Genomic DNA, 20,037 nt, shown 5'->3' with positions numbered 1-20,037 from the left:
ATCATCATCATTATAGTAGCTTTTACATGCTTGCATGGGTCATACAGAATTCATTAATATAGATTTCCTATAGCCAGATGCTCCTCCTATTACTAACCCTCACTTTTTGCCAAGCTAGTTAATATTTCACAATGAAATGACATGCTTTCATGTAAGATTGGACATAAATGCAATTATACAATGCTAACACTCATTTACAACTATCATACAATATCTCACACACACACACACACACACACACACACACGATGTGCTTCTTTCAGTTTCTGTTACTAAAACCACTCACAAGGATTTGGCTGTTTTATTACAATGTTTAAAATGTTTTATTACAATATTTGAAAGACACTTCAGTCTTGATGACTAATTAAAGATATCTCAGAAAAATACAGATGCTGCAGAAATATGATGGATTATCCTTCTGGTCCTAAAAAAAGGACCGTGGGCACCAATGGGTTAAGTTGTACTTTATTTTATCAATCCTGAAAGAATAAAAAGCAAAGTTGATCTTGGTAGGATTGGAGCTCAAAATGTTAAGAACTAGAAGAAATATCACTGAGCTAATGATTCTACTTGCTTGCAGTCTTGTTCCTTTTAATAATAATGCCACAATATATTGTTCACTATTTTTGCCAGAGGTTGTCAATAATGTGGTGATGATAGATTTTGCAGCAACATGCAAAAATTGTTGCAAGATTTCTCGGTCATTTTGAACACGTAAATACTGACATGCAAATTCTGCTAGCAAAGTTATAAAGTGATCAAGAAAGAACAAGGGGTTAAATTAAAAACATTAGAACTCACTGGAATATTTCCATACAAACTTCCATCAGTCTATCATTTGTCAACTTCCCAACACTTTGACAGATCAAGGGCACTCCAAGAATGTGACAAAAATTAGGACTGCAGAATGACAGTTGAACTGTAGACATTTGCATACATTTAAATATACGCTGAGAGAGAGAGATTAAAGTATGAAACAATATTAATGACAGATTGGAACTGGATGACTAAAATAAATGGTGCTAATATGATTTGTGACAGTGACAAAGAACACACTTAGCTTTATGGCAAATATCGAGTTTCCTCCGATTCAACACTTCCTTATAAGTATGTAAATTATTGAACATTGAAGTGATGTAACATTATAAATTGTATTGTGACATGGAATGGCCACATAAGCAAACACACACATTGTGCGTGTGTGTGTGTGTGTGTGTGTGTGTGTGTGTGTGTGTGTGTGTGTGTGTGTGCATGCACATTCTGACAAATAATTTAACAACAGTATCTTACTGTTATTGATAGTTACTTCATCGAGTCCCAAAAGAATAAATGGCTAATAAATAAAAATGTCTGGAACCGAGCAGGATTTGAACTTGAAAATGCACAATATGAGAAACACGGAGAGGGACAGACAGACAGGCAGTAAAAAAAACCGAGAGAGGGCATACTAAATTGAGAGAAATTAAACACAAATTTAACAAAATAAATTAGTAAATTATGCAAAAGAGGAATAGATAAAAATTAGGGTTATAGAAAAAATGGAGATTAATATATAAGAAAGAAAGAAAGAAATGACCTCTTGCATACACCCTTCCCAACACACACACACACACACACGCACACGAAATGCTTTTGTTTCAGATTTCATGCATTTTTATTCAACATGTTGTCTGCCCACATTTTCCTAACAGAAAATGGGAAATTTAGAGGAAATCTACAAAAAGCTATCCAAGATTTGTTGATCAACCCAGATTTTGTTCATTTTCTTTCCTCACAAAAAGAAAAAAGAAAAAGAAAAAGGCTCCCAATAAAAATTGTCTTTCGATGAAATTATCAAAACTTTTTTTTCAAAAATTCCACCACCTAGGGATTTCACAGTAAAGTAGTAGAAAGCTATAAAGCTATCCAAAATTTCTCAATGAAATCAAGACGAGAGGTCGATGCATTGAAATCGATTCAATCGTGAAAAAGAAAAGAAATGCTACTCATTGTTTTATTCCTCACAATGGGACCCAGTTTTGTTTTACTTGTAAAAGGATTTGAAAAGATAATTAAAATTAATGCTGCCACTTTCTATACAGAAAGATCAAAAAGGAGAAACAAAAGAACCAAAAAAAAAATTTTTTTTTTAGAAAGAGCAGTTTAACAGGTGAAAGTGATGGTGGGGATGATGATGATGACTACAGAAACAGAAATGGGTTGTTTCTCATGCAGAGAGAAATTAGATGCAACAATGAATGACCCGACAGATAAGAGATTGGTAGAGATTAAAGATGTGTAAGAATGTGACCTCTATTTTCATTGAAGTTATTGCTAAAATCGAAACATCTTAGAAGAAAATAATTATTTATTTATATATATATATATATATATATATATATATATATATAAAAATAGCTGTTTCATTAATAACAACAATGATGATGATAATAATAATTGAGAAATGAAAGACGAGAGAATTTCCAATCGTTAATGATTATTATCTTTCTAATAGTATTTTTACAGAGATATCTTTGGTTAATGCAGAAGGTCAATGTTATTTTAACGGGACAGCAGAATACACTAAAAAAGCAAAAAAAATAATAAATCAATCGTACTCTATTAGGTACTTAATTATAATATATTGGATATTATAAGTGACCAAGTTGTTATAGATAGGAAACTTGATATTTCCCCGGTGATAAACTCTGTCAGTCTGTCTGTACGTCTTTTTTTTTTTTTTCTCTCTCCAAATAAATAAAATAAATACAAATTATATGCTATAAACAGAAATATCATGAAAACTATCAAAATTCTTCAAGCCATTAGCTTCCAGAAAGGCTAGAAACACAAATGCATATCATGTTTACATTTCATTGTATATCCATAAAAATATCCCAAGGTTTTTAACTAAACAAGGCCCATACAGTAACAAGGCTTCAGTAAACAGATTATCACAGATTACTGGAGTGAATTACAGGTGAACCATTAATGCTAGAATTCTTCTACCTAGTATTTCCTACACTTAAATTTTGAGCTCTGAACGGAATGTGTACAACAAAATAAGAGGAGAAGAATTATAAATTATTACAGATAGACATTCTCTCCATGATGGGAGAAAAGATCCTGGGCAAGTTGAAACGTAATTCTCACTTGACATTCAACATCATAAAAGTAAACAAAATTGCTAAAATAAATCATTTACATGCCATAACTTTCCTATACCCACCACCACCACCATCATCATCACTTACTGTCCACCTTTCCATACTTGCATGGCTGAGACAGAATCTGTTGATGCAGTTTTTCTATGGCCAGACACCCTTTCTGTTGCCAACCCTCATCTGGTTATATTTCCCATGCCCAGACATTTTCCTTTTTCCAGAAGACTGGAAATGAATGACATTGCTTGTACGATGGTGCTGCTTGTATACAAGCATCACAAGATGGCACACACACACACACACAGGCTTCTTTCACTTTCCATCTACCAAATCCACTCACAAAGCTTTGGTCAGCCTGGACCAATAGAAGACACATCACAGGATTGAACCTGAGAAGGTTGTTGGAAAGCAAGCATCTTAAAACAATTTGCCTAGCCAACACCTGTTGCACTTTAGGACAATAAAAATTACACAAAGACAATAATGAAAACAAATTCAAATATGAGAGAGAGAGAGAGAGAGAGAGAGAGAGAGAGAAAGAGCGAGATAGAGAGAGAGAGAGAGAGAGAGAGAGAGAGAGCGAGATAGAGAGAGAGAGAGCGAGAGAGAGAGCGAGAGAGCGAGATAGAGTGTGTGCGTGTGTGTAACGAATGGGCATGTACTAACACCCTCCCGCCCACTGTGATACACTTTTATGCTGTGCAGATTATATCAAAAGTAATTAAGTGAAATCCACTGCATACTAAGTACCAAAGACTAGTGTTTGGCAAAATATATTCTTTTACGTCTTATAGTCACTAGACCGTGGCCATGCTTGGGTCACACAGATTAATTCATGTAATGCCTACTTGAAACAGCATTTCACGAGCAGCTGCTATTCCTATTACCAATCTACAACCATTTCCTAACTAAGGGATTTAAGCCCTTGACAGCATGGTGACCATTTTTTTAACCATAAAACACATTACTAACTTGTAAAAAAACAAAAAGTAAAAGGCACATATATGTATAAAATGCTTCTTGTTGTTCAGGCATAGGTCAAACATGGATGATTAAAGACATCCCAGCCTTGACCATCCCATCTCTTTGTACAAGGTCTATATTATCTAATGTGTAATTACCATATTTCTAAGATGATGCTGTATGATAGGAGGGAGATATAGCTGCTATTTTTAGCAGTTGGAGTGGGCACAGAGAAAGCCTTTCAACTTAAGTTATGTAGTTAGAGATTGATTGATTGCAGGGATGCTGAGTACCGATTCCAATCGAGTACATGAGTGGGGCTTATTTTACCATTGCTACTCTCTAGTAGCAAATAAACTGGGTAGAAACAACGAATGTAACTAAGCTGATCAGCTATGCCGATGCAAAGGTCTGACCATGATTAATGAATCACATACACAAAGAACAAGCAAGGATTGCTTACGATCTAACAATACATGAGAAAAGAGGATTGGTTTGAGAAGAAAGAAAAAATGGAAGACAGGAAGTAATAATAATAATAATGACAATGATGATAATAATAATAATAATGACAATGATGATAATAATAATAATAATGACAATGATGATAATAATAATAATAATAATAATAATAATAATAATAATGACAGTGATGATGATAATAGAAAGACAATTTATCAAGTTGGAACTGAATATTGCAGACAGACAGATAAGCAATTCCAATGATGGAATAATATTACAATCTGCCCTTGAATAATTCATAACTTCTAAGATACTGATCAAATTAGATATGCTCGTAAGAAGCAGGAACATAAATGACATAAATCAAAGCTAGAAATACAGAACTACACAAATACATAAATAAAAACAAGAACATTTTCTCCATGTAAGATATTGTTAAAAAAAAAAAAAAAAAAAAAAAATCTCGTCCGTCTTGTTGCAATTGTCTGATCAAAAGTGGATGGAGAAGGAACCAAACGAAACTCCTGTCTGAATGAAGAGCATCACCGAAGGCTTCACAATGCCCAGTCAATTGTTTATGTTTTAGATCTAGTTGTTCTTGTTGTCATCATTGTGGTTTGTGATGGATAGCAAAAAGCATAATAAAATTTATGCATAAGAATCTATCTGGATGTATATATATATATGACTACGTATGTGACACATGTACAACTAAAAGCCTGCCTGCCTGCCCCCCTACATTTGTATAAATAATTAAAAACTGCCAGTCACATGACATTTAGCTTTCCAAACCCTACCAGCTCAACACATCACACTACACAATCCAGCAAGGCGGCAAAATCCACATGTCCTCATGTGGGCTTGAATTCGGTTTAGGTGTCTAACTGTGGAATGATCTTAGCTTAATGCTAGTTTATCAAATACTATGCATTAACTATAATCAGTCTACTTAATTATCCAAATCAGTTCTAAAATCCCTGCTATAAAAAGACTACAATTCTTTAGTCCAAATTTCAAAAGTACAATCCATGCCACAGCTGAGTTATTGAAAACCTAAATTGATATCTTCACATATACTTGATTTCACAACAAGGTCACAGAATAAAGATTAAAAAAAAAAGAAAATCCATTTGCTGGAATTTTAATCCATTTTTGTTCATTTAAATGATTTTTGTTTAATTGTTATTCATAAAATGATTTAAGGATTAAACTTATTCTTTCATGCTCTCTCTCTCTCCTCTTATTTTCCATAATTCCCAATAGAAATATTTTAAAATTGATACTAACGAAGTCTCTGGTTTACTGAAGGTAATGTTATACCAGTCTCTCTCCTAACCTGTGCTTTGTTGGCAGTTTTGTATCAAAAGGGTTAAGGTAGCCTTGTAATCTCTCTGAACTCCATAAAGTAAACAACACTAATAAATATACTGCTAGCTATTTAATCAATTACACATCTTTGCAGGGCATATCTGGATCTGTGGATCATACCTAACCATTGAGCTAACCATCTTATGTGCATCTAAAGTCTGTTTTGTTTAGTAAAATGGTTACATACCATTTTATCAAGCCAAGCTCACAATCCAATTTCATTTAACAATTACAACAGTAAAACTGCATTCACTTATATGAAAAACATCCTTTGATAAAGCATGAATATCACCAGATAAGCATTTTTCTCTGGATGTACAAAACTCAACCTTTGATGCCAACAATAATTGGCACCAAGTAAACAAAAGAGAGAGAGTAGAAAGGTTGAGAGAATGAAAATGAGACAGAAAAAAAGCAATACAAAAACAGAGACAAGTCTTCCTGTAAAATAAATAGTAATTAATAGAATATAATTAACAGGATAAAAGTTTTTTTTTTTCTTTTGTTTTTTTTTTAATTTTGAAGATGGTATGTGAAGGTAAGAATAAGAAACACGTTAAATTACGATTGGTAGGAGGAAAGGAGAGGGTGATAAAATAAACCAATTTTCCTGTGATCTAGAGTAAAAGTTATCCAATTCCTAATGGAGAGATGAGATTATTATTATTATTATAAAGACACAACACATAAACAGAGATGCTTTTGAAAGGAAAGCTATTATTTCATATGTATATTATAGCCTAAAGATAGCAGTAACATGTTATTGTTGAGTAGTCTTCATTAAAATCTCCAGTTTCTAACAAGATTGGGAGATTTACGTAGAGAAAGCACTGCAAGATTTTAATAGTTAAATAAAAGCACCGACACAATCTTGATATGTAGACAGTATGGCAAGTTGGAAGGAGGAACTTAGTGTCCCAGTGGGGGCAATCCTACCTTAGATGTGTTAACCTACAATTTAGGGCTTGAATTAGTAAGTTCTCAGTTTAAAGGCAAAGGGAGAATGCTTGAATGATACATTGTGCAAGTTAAAGGATTGCCAAAGACTAAGCAAGGAGTAATACATTAGTGAGTATAAGTGAATAAAAAGAAAACCGAAGATGATTCTAACAGTAAGAAATTTCATTATTGAAGAGTAGGTATGGTTTACCATTTTCAAGGAGAGGGCTGAATGAGACATGGTTCATCATTAGGTGGGCCACACTACTAAAAAAATTTTAAGGTTTTTTCTTTTTTTTTTTATATTAAGCATGTCATTTAGAAAGTCCCTTGGGCCTCGGGCTGCCCATCACAGTTCTAGAGTTTCTGCTCCCTTAATCAACTTGAATATCATGAGAAAGAGAGAATAAATACTGAACAACTATTCCATAAGCTTGCAAAAAAAATACATTGGTCAAACACAGTTACATTCATTATAATGAACTGTTGTTCTGCATTGCTTGTTAAGTGTTTAAATGGTCTGACGGTTAAGTTATAGGGCTCGTGCCGAAATAATCAATACATTCCCTGCATGAGAGCTGTTCCAGGCCCAGGGCACACACTGAAGTCTTGCTCTCATTTTACTTGGGTGTTGTAGTGTGATCAATCCACATTTTATTTAGGCATAGTATACCTCAGATTACATTATCCAGAGTATTCTTTCTTTTAAGATAGTAGGTTGTGACCTATAGAAATTTGGTAGCTATTTCTAGCAGTTCAAGCAACAACATAGAAGATAGCCTAAGTTGACTAGTATTTGTGGAAATTTGCAAGGATTCAGTTGGCTTTATGTAGTATTGGAAGAAATATCACCATCATAATTTTACCATCCAATTTTACACATCAACATAGGTTTGTAATAAAGCACCATCCCGTATAACATGATCCATAGTCATTTCACCTGTTGGACAGGGGTCAACCTTACTTTGAACTACTACCAAGTTGACTAGCCTGTACTGCATTACACTTTTAGCTGGCCTCTACTGTCCATTGTCATTGCATAACCGGAATGAAATTTAGAAATGTAAAAGCTTGATTTTCTTGACAAAACACGAAAGTATATTTTCTTCCTTACAGGGTCTAAACTATTGTTGAAATTCTTTACAGACAATCTATCAGTTAAACAGTAAAACACAATTGAAAGTAACGTTAGAAGAATAAGAATACCATCACAGAAAACAACAACATGATTAAAGACAAAGTTCCTTCAGAACCAAGAGAATTATAACAATTATCTAACATTTTAAAAAAAGCCACTTAAAAAAGAAAAAAAAAGCATTTGGTAACTTCTGTTTGCCTATAAAGTTGATGATCAATTACATGTAACAAATTATCATCATTATCATCTTTTGTCATCAAGGCATATAAAATAAGTCATCATCATCATTATTATTGCTATGACTACAACTACATTACTGTTGTTAATACTGCTAAAAAGGCATTCTTGTTTGATTCAACAGTTACATTCCTTGCACATTGAATCCACAAACCAGTTTTAACTCCCAGTTGGAACCAGGCAAGGCCTGGATTTGTAGCAGATACAGGGGTAGTGGATGTTTGCAACATTCAAGCCTTTCTCTAGGACATGCATGCAAATGCAAGAGGGGGCAAAAAAAAAAAAGGGGGGGTTCCAACAGCAGATTTAAATCAGTTTGTGGAGCTGGTGCAACAAGAACTTAAGGAATTTATTTTTGTGACCATAAAGTTGTGTGTGTGTGTGTGTGTGTGTGTGTGTGTGTGTGTGTGTGTGTATATATTCTTTTTTTTAATTACATACAATTATTTTTAACGATATTCGTTTTAGTTTTGTTCAGCATCTTATGTAATACTTCCTTTCGTTTGCTATCATTATGAACTCTATTTCTTACAATGTCTTCAAGATGGAAATTTAATTAGAAGAATTAAGACATGATGGACTGTAGACGAAAGGGTTCTTATGCAATTAGTAGGGACCAGATTTGAAAGGGATTTATGTTATATAAAGGAGATGAATTGTCAGAAATAATAGATAAAAAAGAAAGTGGGTGAGGGAATAGAAAATTTTTTTTCTCACACACAAGTTGAAATAATTTGAAATACATAGTCAAAAATGGAAGGATGAGATATGTAATGATTTCTAATAATGCAAAATAAGGTTTCAAATTCTGGCACACGGCCATCAATTTTAAAGATGACGTACGTTGATTACTTTGATCCCAATGTTCAAATGGTACCTACTTTATTGATTGCAAAAAGATGAAAGACAAATGACCCCAGTGTTCAAACTGATATATGTTGATCTTGAAAGGCTGAAAGACAAAGTCAACCTTGGCATTCAAGTCAGAATGTAAAGAGCCGGAAGAAATGCCGCTAAACATTTTGCCCAGTGCGATAACAGTAATAATAATAATGATGATGATGATGATGAAATACATAAGAGTTTAATAAACTAATACTTTAGTACAACATAGTCATAAGTAACCACAATAATCATAAATATTCATTAAAAAAAAAAAGGACAAAATCTTCCAAAAAAAAAAAAAGAAACATACAATTAATAAATAAAACAATGTAACAAAATAGTTGATAACTGAATGAAACAACATGCTGCTATTTTAGTCTAGAGACATTTAGTTTCTGTTTTTTTTTTTTTTCTCAGGTTATATACTGCAGCTATATCATTAGTGAGTTTAATATAGCCTCTGAGAGAGGAGGCAAGCTACTGGCTGAAACATGGAATACAGAAGCAAGAGTTCAGACAAAAATGTAATACTAGCAGATTCTTTCACTAGTCATTAGGAGGGCATTAGAGATATATATTAGTAAATAAATAGACATACATATGTCATATATATATATATATATATATATATATATATATATATATACATATATATATATACATATATATATATACATATATATATATACATATATATATATATATATATATATATATATATATATATATATATATATATATATATATATATATATACATATATATATATATATATACATATATATATATATATATATATACATACATCACATGTAAAGTTTCATGGAAAATGCAACACAACAACCATACACATAAAGAGAGCCTAGATCAAAACAGAACATTATCAAAAAAATTAACATAATAACATAAAAAAAAAACTAACATGCCATTAACAATTTGATTTGCATTAGTATATATAAATTTTACATAAGTTTATGTAGGTGTGAATATATGTTCTATATAAGAAAGTATATTAATATTTATATCATTTTTCTATTTGTTTTGGAAGATTCTAGATACAAAAATCAAGGGTCAATACATGTATCTTAGGTGGGTTATTTTGCCAATAAGACACACACACAAGTTTAAGAGTAATGCAGACATGTCCTTGAAGAGGTTGAGAATGGGCCAGCTGATTGATTGATCAACTGAGCAAATGATTAATCAAACAAACTGGTTAATTAGCTAACTAATAAAAGTATAAAAAAGTGAACTAGAAACAGTGCATGTGTTTCTTATTGACAAAATGACCCTATCAAGATACGACAACCAATGTACCAATGTCTATTTAGCCTTTATTAAAAGTAAAATTGAGACTGACCTATCAGAGACAAGAAATAAAGTGCGGTCCAGCAAAATCTAGAAATTTCAATATAGCTGGGTTCAGTTATATAATTTCCATTATATGGGGTGTACCTTCCCATCAGTTTCAAGGGTATATATTCAATTGCTATATCAACTGAATTACCTGCTCACCAGAGTAGTGTGTAGTGACTGAGCATTCCACAGGTATGCTCACCCATGAAGTAATTCTCAGACAAAATGAGCACAACACAGTGTATGACAAAGCTGTCCATTTGAATTACATACAGAAACAATTCATCCGACAGGCTTCCATACAATTTCCATATATCCACTTACACTCACAAGGCATGGGGTCAACCCATGGGTATAGAAAATGCCATGAAGTAGGATTAAAACCAGAATATTGAGGTCGTGAAGCAAACTTCATAACTATTCAGTCACACTGCACTTATGTCACATATATATACACTTGTATATATATATATACACTTGTATATATATATATATATATATACATACATACACTCACATTCTGATTTAATGTCAAGTCATATTCTGATGGAAATAATATACTCCACTTTAAAAGAAAACATTCTTTGACTCGACAACTGGGCCAAACTATAGAAAATAACCTCCAAAAACTAAGAAAAATCAATAACCTAAAAGAATATAGTGAAAAAGTACTTTCAATGTTATGCAATGTGTGTCATAACTGTTCACGCATATTTCTGTCAAATTAGTTCTTGATTAAAGCTAGAGAGAGAGAGAGAGAGAGAGAGAAAGAGAGAGCAGCAAAGATAAAGGTGTAACAATAAAACAGAAGTCATGTAGCACCAAATGCTCCCATTTCTCTTATCTTGAACCAAGATTAACTCCAGTCTGATTTGGCATGGTTTCTACAACTGAATGACCTTCCTAATGCCAACCACTTTACAAAGTGTGCTGGGTGCTTTTATGTAGCGCCACATGGGCGTTTTTATATGGCACTACCACAAGTGCTTATACATGACACTGTCACAAGTGCTTGTAATGTGGCACCGGCCCAGGACTCTTGCAGGTCAATCCCCCAACCAGGAGGTCCGGTCTTAACACTTCTGCTGTGGATTACAGGTCTTCTTGAGTACAGCAAAGTGCCAGGCATCTCAGTCCTTTGTCATCTTGCCCGAAAGGTTCAGTGTCCAGCATTCTTCATCACTTCGTTGTCTTCCTGGGTCTCTTACTTCCATGTGTTTCATCTACTTTGAGAGATTGGCACTTTATGGAGCTTTCAGCATCCATCCACATCACATGACCACACCACTGCAGTCTTCTCTTACACACAGCAACTAATTCTTCTTATGCCTAATTTCCCTCTCTCAAAGCACCAGCACTGTCGAACATGTACACTTACATTACACATCCATAGATATATATATATATATATATATATATATATATATATATATATATATATACTTCCAATATTTAATATTTACTTTGCTGAAATTACTTTGAGATAGAAGCTAACTATCTACCACTGCTTCCAACCGTAAAACAGTAAACACCTAAAAACTAAATAACCACACCTCTTATGCACCACCCAACATGTTAATGAGAAGAAGGAATTTATTATCTTAAATACACAAACATAAATATAGCAAGTAGATAAAAGTAGAAGGCAATGATTTAAACCTCACCCATACTCCCCCACTGTGATTTGAAAAATAATAAATTTATGCAAATTCTGATCTCAAAATGATAAGCAAACACCTTCAAATGAAGTGCTGATAATTGAAGACGATTTTCCCTTTCTCTGCACATGAATTTTAAGAACTAATTTTTACGTCACAGTTTTTTGTTTCCTCAGCTTATATACTCACATGGACACGCATTTTAACCCTTTTTGTTACTAAGTTTCTACTGAAATACACCACTTTCGTTTCAATTTCTTTTGAAAATTACTAATTTAGTGCTGATGAATTTTGATCAAAGATTTCAATTTAAACCACTTCAAACAGGAAATCTGCATCACTGAACTGGGGACGTGTTAACCTAACAATAACAACAATAATAGTTAAAATATTTTCCAACTCTTGAGAAGTTCTCACACATGTCCATGGACTGGGATACTAAAACCATATTCAGTTTCAGAAAAACCAGATTCCAACCTGTAAAACAATTCTCAATACTTTTGTGTGTACCTAATCTCCAATAATTACCAGTTAGGAACAATCAAGGTTTTATAGATGTGGTGAAGGTACGTGGCCTGGTGGTTAGGGTGTTGTACTTATGATCGACAGATTATGGGTTCGATTCCCAGACTAGGGGGTGCATTATGTTCTTGAGCACAACACTTCACTTCACATTACTCCAGGGCACTCAGGTGTAAACAGGTAGTCCTGCAATGAAATATCCTTCAGATCAAGGGAAATATTGGCCTACTTGCCTACCCAGCGAGGTGACATCATTCAGAAACTAAAACAATGCAAAACGCATTGTGACCAGCGATGTATAACATCCATTAGTCTGGTCAATACTGTGATACATACATATATATACATATATATGAAGAAGGGTGGTGAATAAAAATGCTGCTGAAAAGAATTTGTTTGAGACCTTAGAAAAAATCATTAAGTCAATAAACCAATTGATAGGGAGGATACGAAAGTGAAATGATGAGGAAGCTGTCAATCACAAAGTCTGTAATAGAGCCAGAAAGAAGAACCAAAAGGAAAAAAAAAATACCTATCATTTGAATATGCCATATCTATGCAGTTCAGATTGTTGTCACTATACAACAAAGGTACATTGCAAAGTTGTAACAGAAACTACAACAACAACAGTCAATAGACATCAGATGAGACGACATACAGTAGTTGATACACAACAGCATGTATGTATGTGTATATATACATACACACACACACAATAATAATACAACAGTTACAATATAACATTAGAACATATACACAGAAGAGCTGTGTACACATACTCCATACTAACAAATGTGTTCAGATGAATGACAATATGGGGCAAGAACCTCATTAATTATTCAGATGAATACATCAACCACAAAGTCTGGTCCTCGTAGTGGCATGGAAGCTAGTGGGCCCCACTGACCCTAAGACATATGCCAAAATAGTGCAAGATCTTGTAAGACCTCCCATGTTGGACATTCCAAACTAATGTGAACTGTCTTGACCGAGAGGTAAAATTGCATTTGCATAGCCAGACTACTACCCAGAAAATGAATTTAAAAAAAACAAAAAAAGTTTCAAAAGCATCAATGGCCTATGCTCCAAAAGGCTTAAGTAAGTATATGAACATTTAGTATCTTGTAGGTAATAGCAAAGCATTCAGCCTGGGGTAACAGTGAATTAGATAATACTAGTTTTCCCAGGTAGAGAGAGATCCACCATGGACAATAGTAAAGTAGTTTATGAGAATACTGCAATGAAGATAAGATGCTTAAAGACGTGCTCTAGTGAAAGATTGTGGGCCACGGGGAAATAAAGTTGTCACTGAGAAACTCTACATTTTTATTTCACAAATAGTTTAGACAGAAGCTATTTTGCCAATTGGAATTATGAATTTGTACCAAGAGTAGAGAACAAATTAGATTTGCAGTTCTAAAACTAGTCTGAGCCTTAGAATTGCTGGATCCAGAGGGATCGCATGAAACGAGGGTACCATGGAACATAAGACTAAAGGTGAGATACAAAAACAGCTGATTACCAGCATGTATATTGTTCGGTGAATTTTGTGAACACAACTGTACTGGATGTCAAAATAAACGACATTTTGAGGTATTTCTCATCTCGATAGTTCAGTCCACTTTAAAGAACTATTGAAACTGAACCCACAGTGGTAAACCTATTTGCATGAAAGACAAACTAATTGAGATTGTAGAAGAATGAGAAGAAAACTGTATTCTGTGTAAAGAAAAAAAAAACCCCAGTTTCTCAAAACATTTTATCGTAATTGTAATTAATCGTACTAATTATCATAGGCATTCACACACTCTACCAGCTGGTCACAGACTAAAAATGCTGCATTTTACAGGTGGGCAAATGCTGCATTTTACAGGTGGGCAAATGCTGCATTTTACAGGTGGGCAAATGCTGCATTTTACAGGTGGGCAAATGCAAGCATTCTGGAATCTTAGTTTGCAACCTTAACCAATGGATTTTTAAAGCCATTACCAAAATGAAAAGAAATTACTGAACCTAGTTTGTTAAGTGACTTTGAAGTAAGAGAGGGTCTGAATAGTTACACGTGCTGAAGGAGGGTCAACATTATCCAACAGGTACTCTTCAGTTCTTTTGTCACTGAATTTGGCATTATGATTATCTTTCGTCAAACTGGGACCAGCCAAACGTATGCTTTCATATCAATGATAAAAGTTGTATTTTCTTTGTTCTATCATAATTCTGGAGTGTTAAAATTCATGTAAATATTCCTGTGAACCATGTGTGATAACACATATGTGATCCTTAATTTCTATGAATGAACATGTCAGATACAACTGATACCTCCATATTCCTGGATATGGTGTGCAGTCTCACATGGTCTTCAGTGAAAAGGGGAAACTATTTCAAGTATGAAAGTAAGCATGGACTTCACTGCAATCTAAAGTTACAATTGTGTTACAGATGTGTTGGCTTCTACATGAAAGATTTTATATATGGGAGACAGTAAGGGGCTACAGACACCATAAAGTGCTGCAAGTGCTTGAGCTGAGATAAGTTGAAACTTTGCCCACCCCCCCACCATAAACATATCTGCATACAGTTATTAACACACCACATACAATCTTAGATATAAACATGTTTATGTACACAAACACATATACACACAATATATACACACATAAACAGGTTTACATACAAAGACACATATATGCACAACATATACACACACACACACACACACACTAATATACAATATGTACACGTGTAAATAAACAATATTTAAACACACACATATACACACATACAATATGTATATACACAATTATACAATATGTAGACACACGTATATAGACAATATATAGACACACATATACATACACACGTATATACGCATATACACACACACATGCATGTTCACATACAATGTATACAATATTTGTATACACACATCTACACATACACCCACATATCGATAAAACACTTCTGTTCCAATGACACCCTCAACCAATTCTTAAATGTAATTCTTATGAAGTGGCTTGAACATTATTTTTTTTTCCTTTTCCATTCTCTCAATCTTTACATCATAAAAAAAAAAATCAAATTAACTACAACAGAATTCAAATATGTAATTAGCTTTCCTAAAGCGAGCACACTTATGACCTAAATAAAAATATTTTTTTTAAAAACAGTGCCACATGGGCGATAAAACAAGTACAAAGAAATCCTTTAATGAAGGAAATAGGACATGGAGTAATGGACATGGAGGAGATATCATTATGCTGTGTTATGTAATTGTACTTATGATTTGTATAACCCTAAATGTAAAAAAAAAAAAATTAAACCTTGCAGAATCACCCTAATATGGTAAAACACCAGGCTTTTCAATTAAATCCAAAATTATGACACAGATTTCTGAGGAGAAAAAGAGAGAAAGAATGAAAAAGAAATCTCCAACCATAACAGTCCAAGATAAATTTCACCTTAATCTCAACCAAGTTTTGAACTTATACATATGACAAAATGCTGGCGAAAATGAAGAGCTACAATTATTCATACAAACAGAAATTTACAATGCCAAAAGGATGAGTTTGATTAACTTTCATTGAAAAACCAAACAAAACAAAAAAAAATCACGAAATATAACAGACAGACTAATAGTTTCTGGAAGTCAAGTGGAGAAAGAACTACTACAAACATCTGACTGAAAACAGGAAAAGAGGAATATTTTATTTAACAAGGCTCCTCAATGAACTGTACTGTCTTTCAATAGAAACATTATGGTTCACACATCAAGACATCCATTCCAGTGTTTCAACATTCTGCATTCAGTGGAATTTCCTTTCATGTTGAAACTAAAAACTATCATCAGAAGTACCCATCATACAAGGAAATCAACAGCCGAAAATGGAGCAATAGGGGGGAGGGAGATGGAGAGGCATACTATAAAAGAACTGTTACAGTAAAAAGTATTGCTAAAAAATAAGACGAAAATTTTGATAAGAAATAATGACAGAAATTATATAAAACTAATTCTAGCTACAGACCGAGATTCCCAATGATAACCTAATTCTGAAAGTTTCTTACACTCATGGCCAACAAAAGGATTACTCTTTACACATAGGGGCAGGTGTCCATAAGTGCTTGTGTGTGTGTGTGTGTGTGTGTGTGTGTGTGTGTGTGTGTGTGTGTGTGTGTGTGTGTGTGTGTGTGTGTGTGTATAAGGGGAGGGGCTCCGAAAGGGATCTCAGGGAGTAGCATCCCTGCCTTCCTGAGTTAGTTTTCCACCACATTTCTCAGAAATCATGGCAGAGGCCTTAGTCTTGGGACCACTCATGCCTAGAAACTGAGGTTGTAGGGTAAGCAAGAGCATGCTCCCCATAGAAAATCCAGGTCCAAGAAAGCCTCATGATAGCAAAGGGGGTTGCTATGGCATTGACGTAGATCTGGCCACCACCGTTAATGGGAGAAAAACCCGGATTTAAAACACTGGATGATGATGATGATGATCTGAGTTTGTACAATGCTACTGCCCGCGGAGATAACTTTAGCAGAGTGTGAATGAAGGTAAGGAAATATATACACATACAATCCTTCCTGCATGAACTCATATAGTGTGTATACATACACAGACTAGTAGTATATATATATATATATATATATATATATATATATAGCAAAAGGTGGGAGGAACAACTAACTGTGTATCTATATTGTTATGACTTCTACATAATCAAGGCGAAACATCAATAATCTTCACTAAATAATTAATTAGCCAGTACAAGATCATTCTAATTAATTATACCAAGTAACTAACTACTTGGCACTCTCACTGCCACAGAAATAAAATGAAAAATAAAATAAAAGATAAATCGATAACAGCTATTCGACAACTGATGACCATGAAACAGTTCCTCCTCTTTAGTTTATCTCCGATATCAAAATACAAGACCGACAGCTGAAATTCCAACACCTGAATATTTCAAAACTGAATCGATTTATAGATATGAACACATGCATATATGTGTGCGTGCATGTGTGTGTGTGTGTATATACACACACACACACACACACAAATTGTTAGCTAAAAGGATAAAGAATTGGAACAAAAGGCAAAGCGAACATCAACCAGAAAAAAATGACCAATAACTATGACTCTTATGAAAATGGAGTTGGGGAGGGAAACCAACAATATGAAGAATTCATAGGAAGGTGACAAGTGAAGGGATAAAATAATGACCTAATCTGAAAGACAACAATAAAAAAAAAAAAATGAGAAAAAAAAAAGGTAAAAAAAAAAAACATCCAAGCAGACAGAACAAGGCAATTCTTATGGATGTTTAGCAATACAGCAGTTGTAGTAGTGTTCACCACCGAGCAACAACAAATGATGAAGTGGAGGAGGGAGTATATTATTGTAAAAAAAAAAAAAAAAAGAAAAGAAAATGAAAGCAAGCAGGTAAAAAAAAAATGAAAATGACAGCCAGAGGATGGGGGAGGGGATGGTGATCAGTGCATTGACAAAGGGAGGCAAATATGGAAGGGAGGAGACAAATCTCGGAGAGACTTTGGAGAAAAGTTTTCGCTATCACATTTTCTCACTCTCTCCTCCTCCTCCTCTTTCTCACTCTCTTCCTCTCACACACACGCACATGCGCTCTTTCTCTCTTGCGTATGCATTCACTCATTTAACAAACAAAAAATAATAATAATAATAATAATAATAATGATAATGTCATTCCAGTACAGACCAGGTCTACAAAACTCGAACAAATACATGAAACAGAAAAAAAAAAAAGAAAAAAAAAACAAACAAATGGAATATACAAGAATGTCTACCACCAAAAAAATAGATGCATACTTCTGGAAAATTTGCGGATATCAAAATCCGGATATTTGGATGTTATTTCACAAAGTATTCCTTTCATAAAATGATCTGGAAAAAGTAGAAAGAAAGAGATGAAAGAAGAAAACATGAAATAAAGCAAATTTATTATTTCTTTTTGGGTTTTCCCTTTTTTTTTTTTTAAATTTCATTTTACGAGTTTGTTTTATTGTCAAATTTCCTCGCATCTTCTAAGATTCAAGACAATAACAATTCACGTGGTCTCAAAGAAGTATATTTTTTTTCGGGTCTGGTTTTTTTGCGTCTTTTCTTCTATTATTAAAACAATGCTCACAAGCGCATCTTGAAGTCTGAACAAAAAAATTTTTTTTTTTTTTTTTTTTTTTGCCCCCTACTCTGGCTTGAAGATGATGCAGGACAAGACAATCTATAAAAATCAATGCAATTTCGCCAAAAGGACCTTCAAATACATGGCTGTGTTGCCCAAAGCATCATTTTTAGCAATCACATTTATACTCAAGTGATCAATTTACAAGTTAGCAATATTTTTTTTCATCAATGAATTGTTATACTTTTCAAGACTTTTCTCATCCTTGTGAAACCACTTTCACCTGTAGAAGTATTAGATACAGTAGGGGTACTAGTAGTGGTGGTGGTGGTGGTGGTAGTATGCTCCATATCCATTTCCAAACCATCCTGATGAAACTACTTAAGTGATGTGAACATCTACATTTTTTTTTCGTTTTTCTTTTGGTAAATATCAAAACTTCTTCACAGTGGCAATGCCAAAAAAAAACCAACCAAAGAGCTGGAGAAAAGAAGTTTGTCTTGAAAGAAAAAACCAACAAAACAAAACAAATCTATCGCTGCAAAAACCTCATCATCAGAAATCTTAGAATTTATGATTTAAAATGTTTGGTTGTATGAATTTACATTTAGTGAACTTCTGCTTAAAAAAAGAAGAAAAAAAATCTCAACCAAAATAACGATGAATTATATAAATTTTCTTCATCTGATTATCGATAAAATAAACAAGTAAATAAATAATGGTAAACAAAGACTGAGGAGCTTGAGAACTGGTCAAAGTAACACCTAGTTTAGAGGTTATGAGTTTCTCACTAATCACAGAAAACACAACAGAGCATCGATGAAGCTGTGTGAAGGAAACAAACATTTTATTTTGTATTCTATTATTCACCAATCCATAAGCACTAAATTCCGATAAGCATAAAGAGACAATTATTTCTGTTCACTTAGCCACAAACTGATCGATAAGATTCATTCAACTAGACAATATTAACTTCCCACAAAAACCGTGAGGGTAGGAGAGGTTTGGAAAATATATTTATATATATATGAAAATATATAAATAAATTAAAAACCAACCAATGTAAATTCAGTGGTTGTGTGTGTACGCATGATAAAGAAAGCTTTATTATTTCCACTCTTGTGATGCCGGTTTCTACACATCCAAACACTATTCAATTTACACACATAATGTTATCAGGGAAAGAATTCACAGAATAAGGGGGGGGGGGGTATTTT

At 33.6% G+C, this 20,037-nt stretch overlaps 1 protein-coding gene across 1 annotated transcript in view; it reads right to left on the bottom strand.

Annotated features, from left to right (window-relative positions):
• Window positions 1-20,037, bottom strand: part of LOC106870025 (uncharacterized) — a 112,454-nt gene that overhangs the window by 46,634 nt on the left and 45,783 nt on the right. Inside the window, 1 exon segment of the mRNA XM_089365676.1 lies at window positions 18,508-18,582. Coding sequence (XP_089221802.1) covers window positions 18,508-18,582 — 75 coding nt within the window.

The sequence above is a fragment of the Octopus bimaculoides genome, chromosome 18, assembly GCF_046866305.1.
Source record: "Octopus bimaculoides isolate indiv1 chromosome 18, ASM4686630v1, whole genome shotgun sequence".
Classification (NCBI taxonomy): domain Eukaryota; kingdom Metazoa; phylum Mollusca; class Cephalopoda; order Octopoda; family Octopodidae; genus Octopus; species Octopus bimaculoides.
This window is presented reverse-complemented; position numbering and strand designations above follow the sequence as displayed.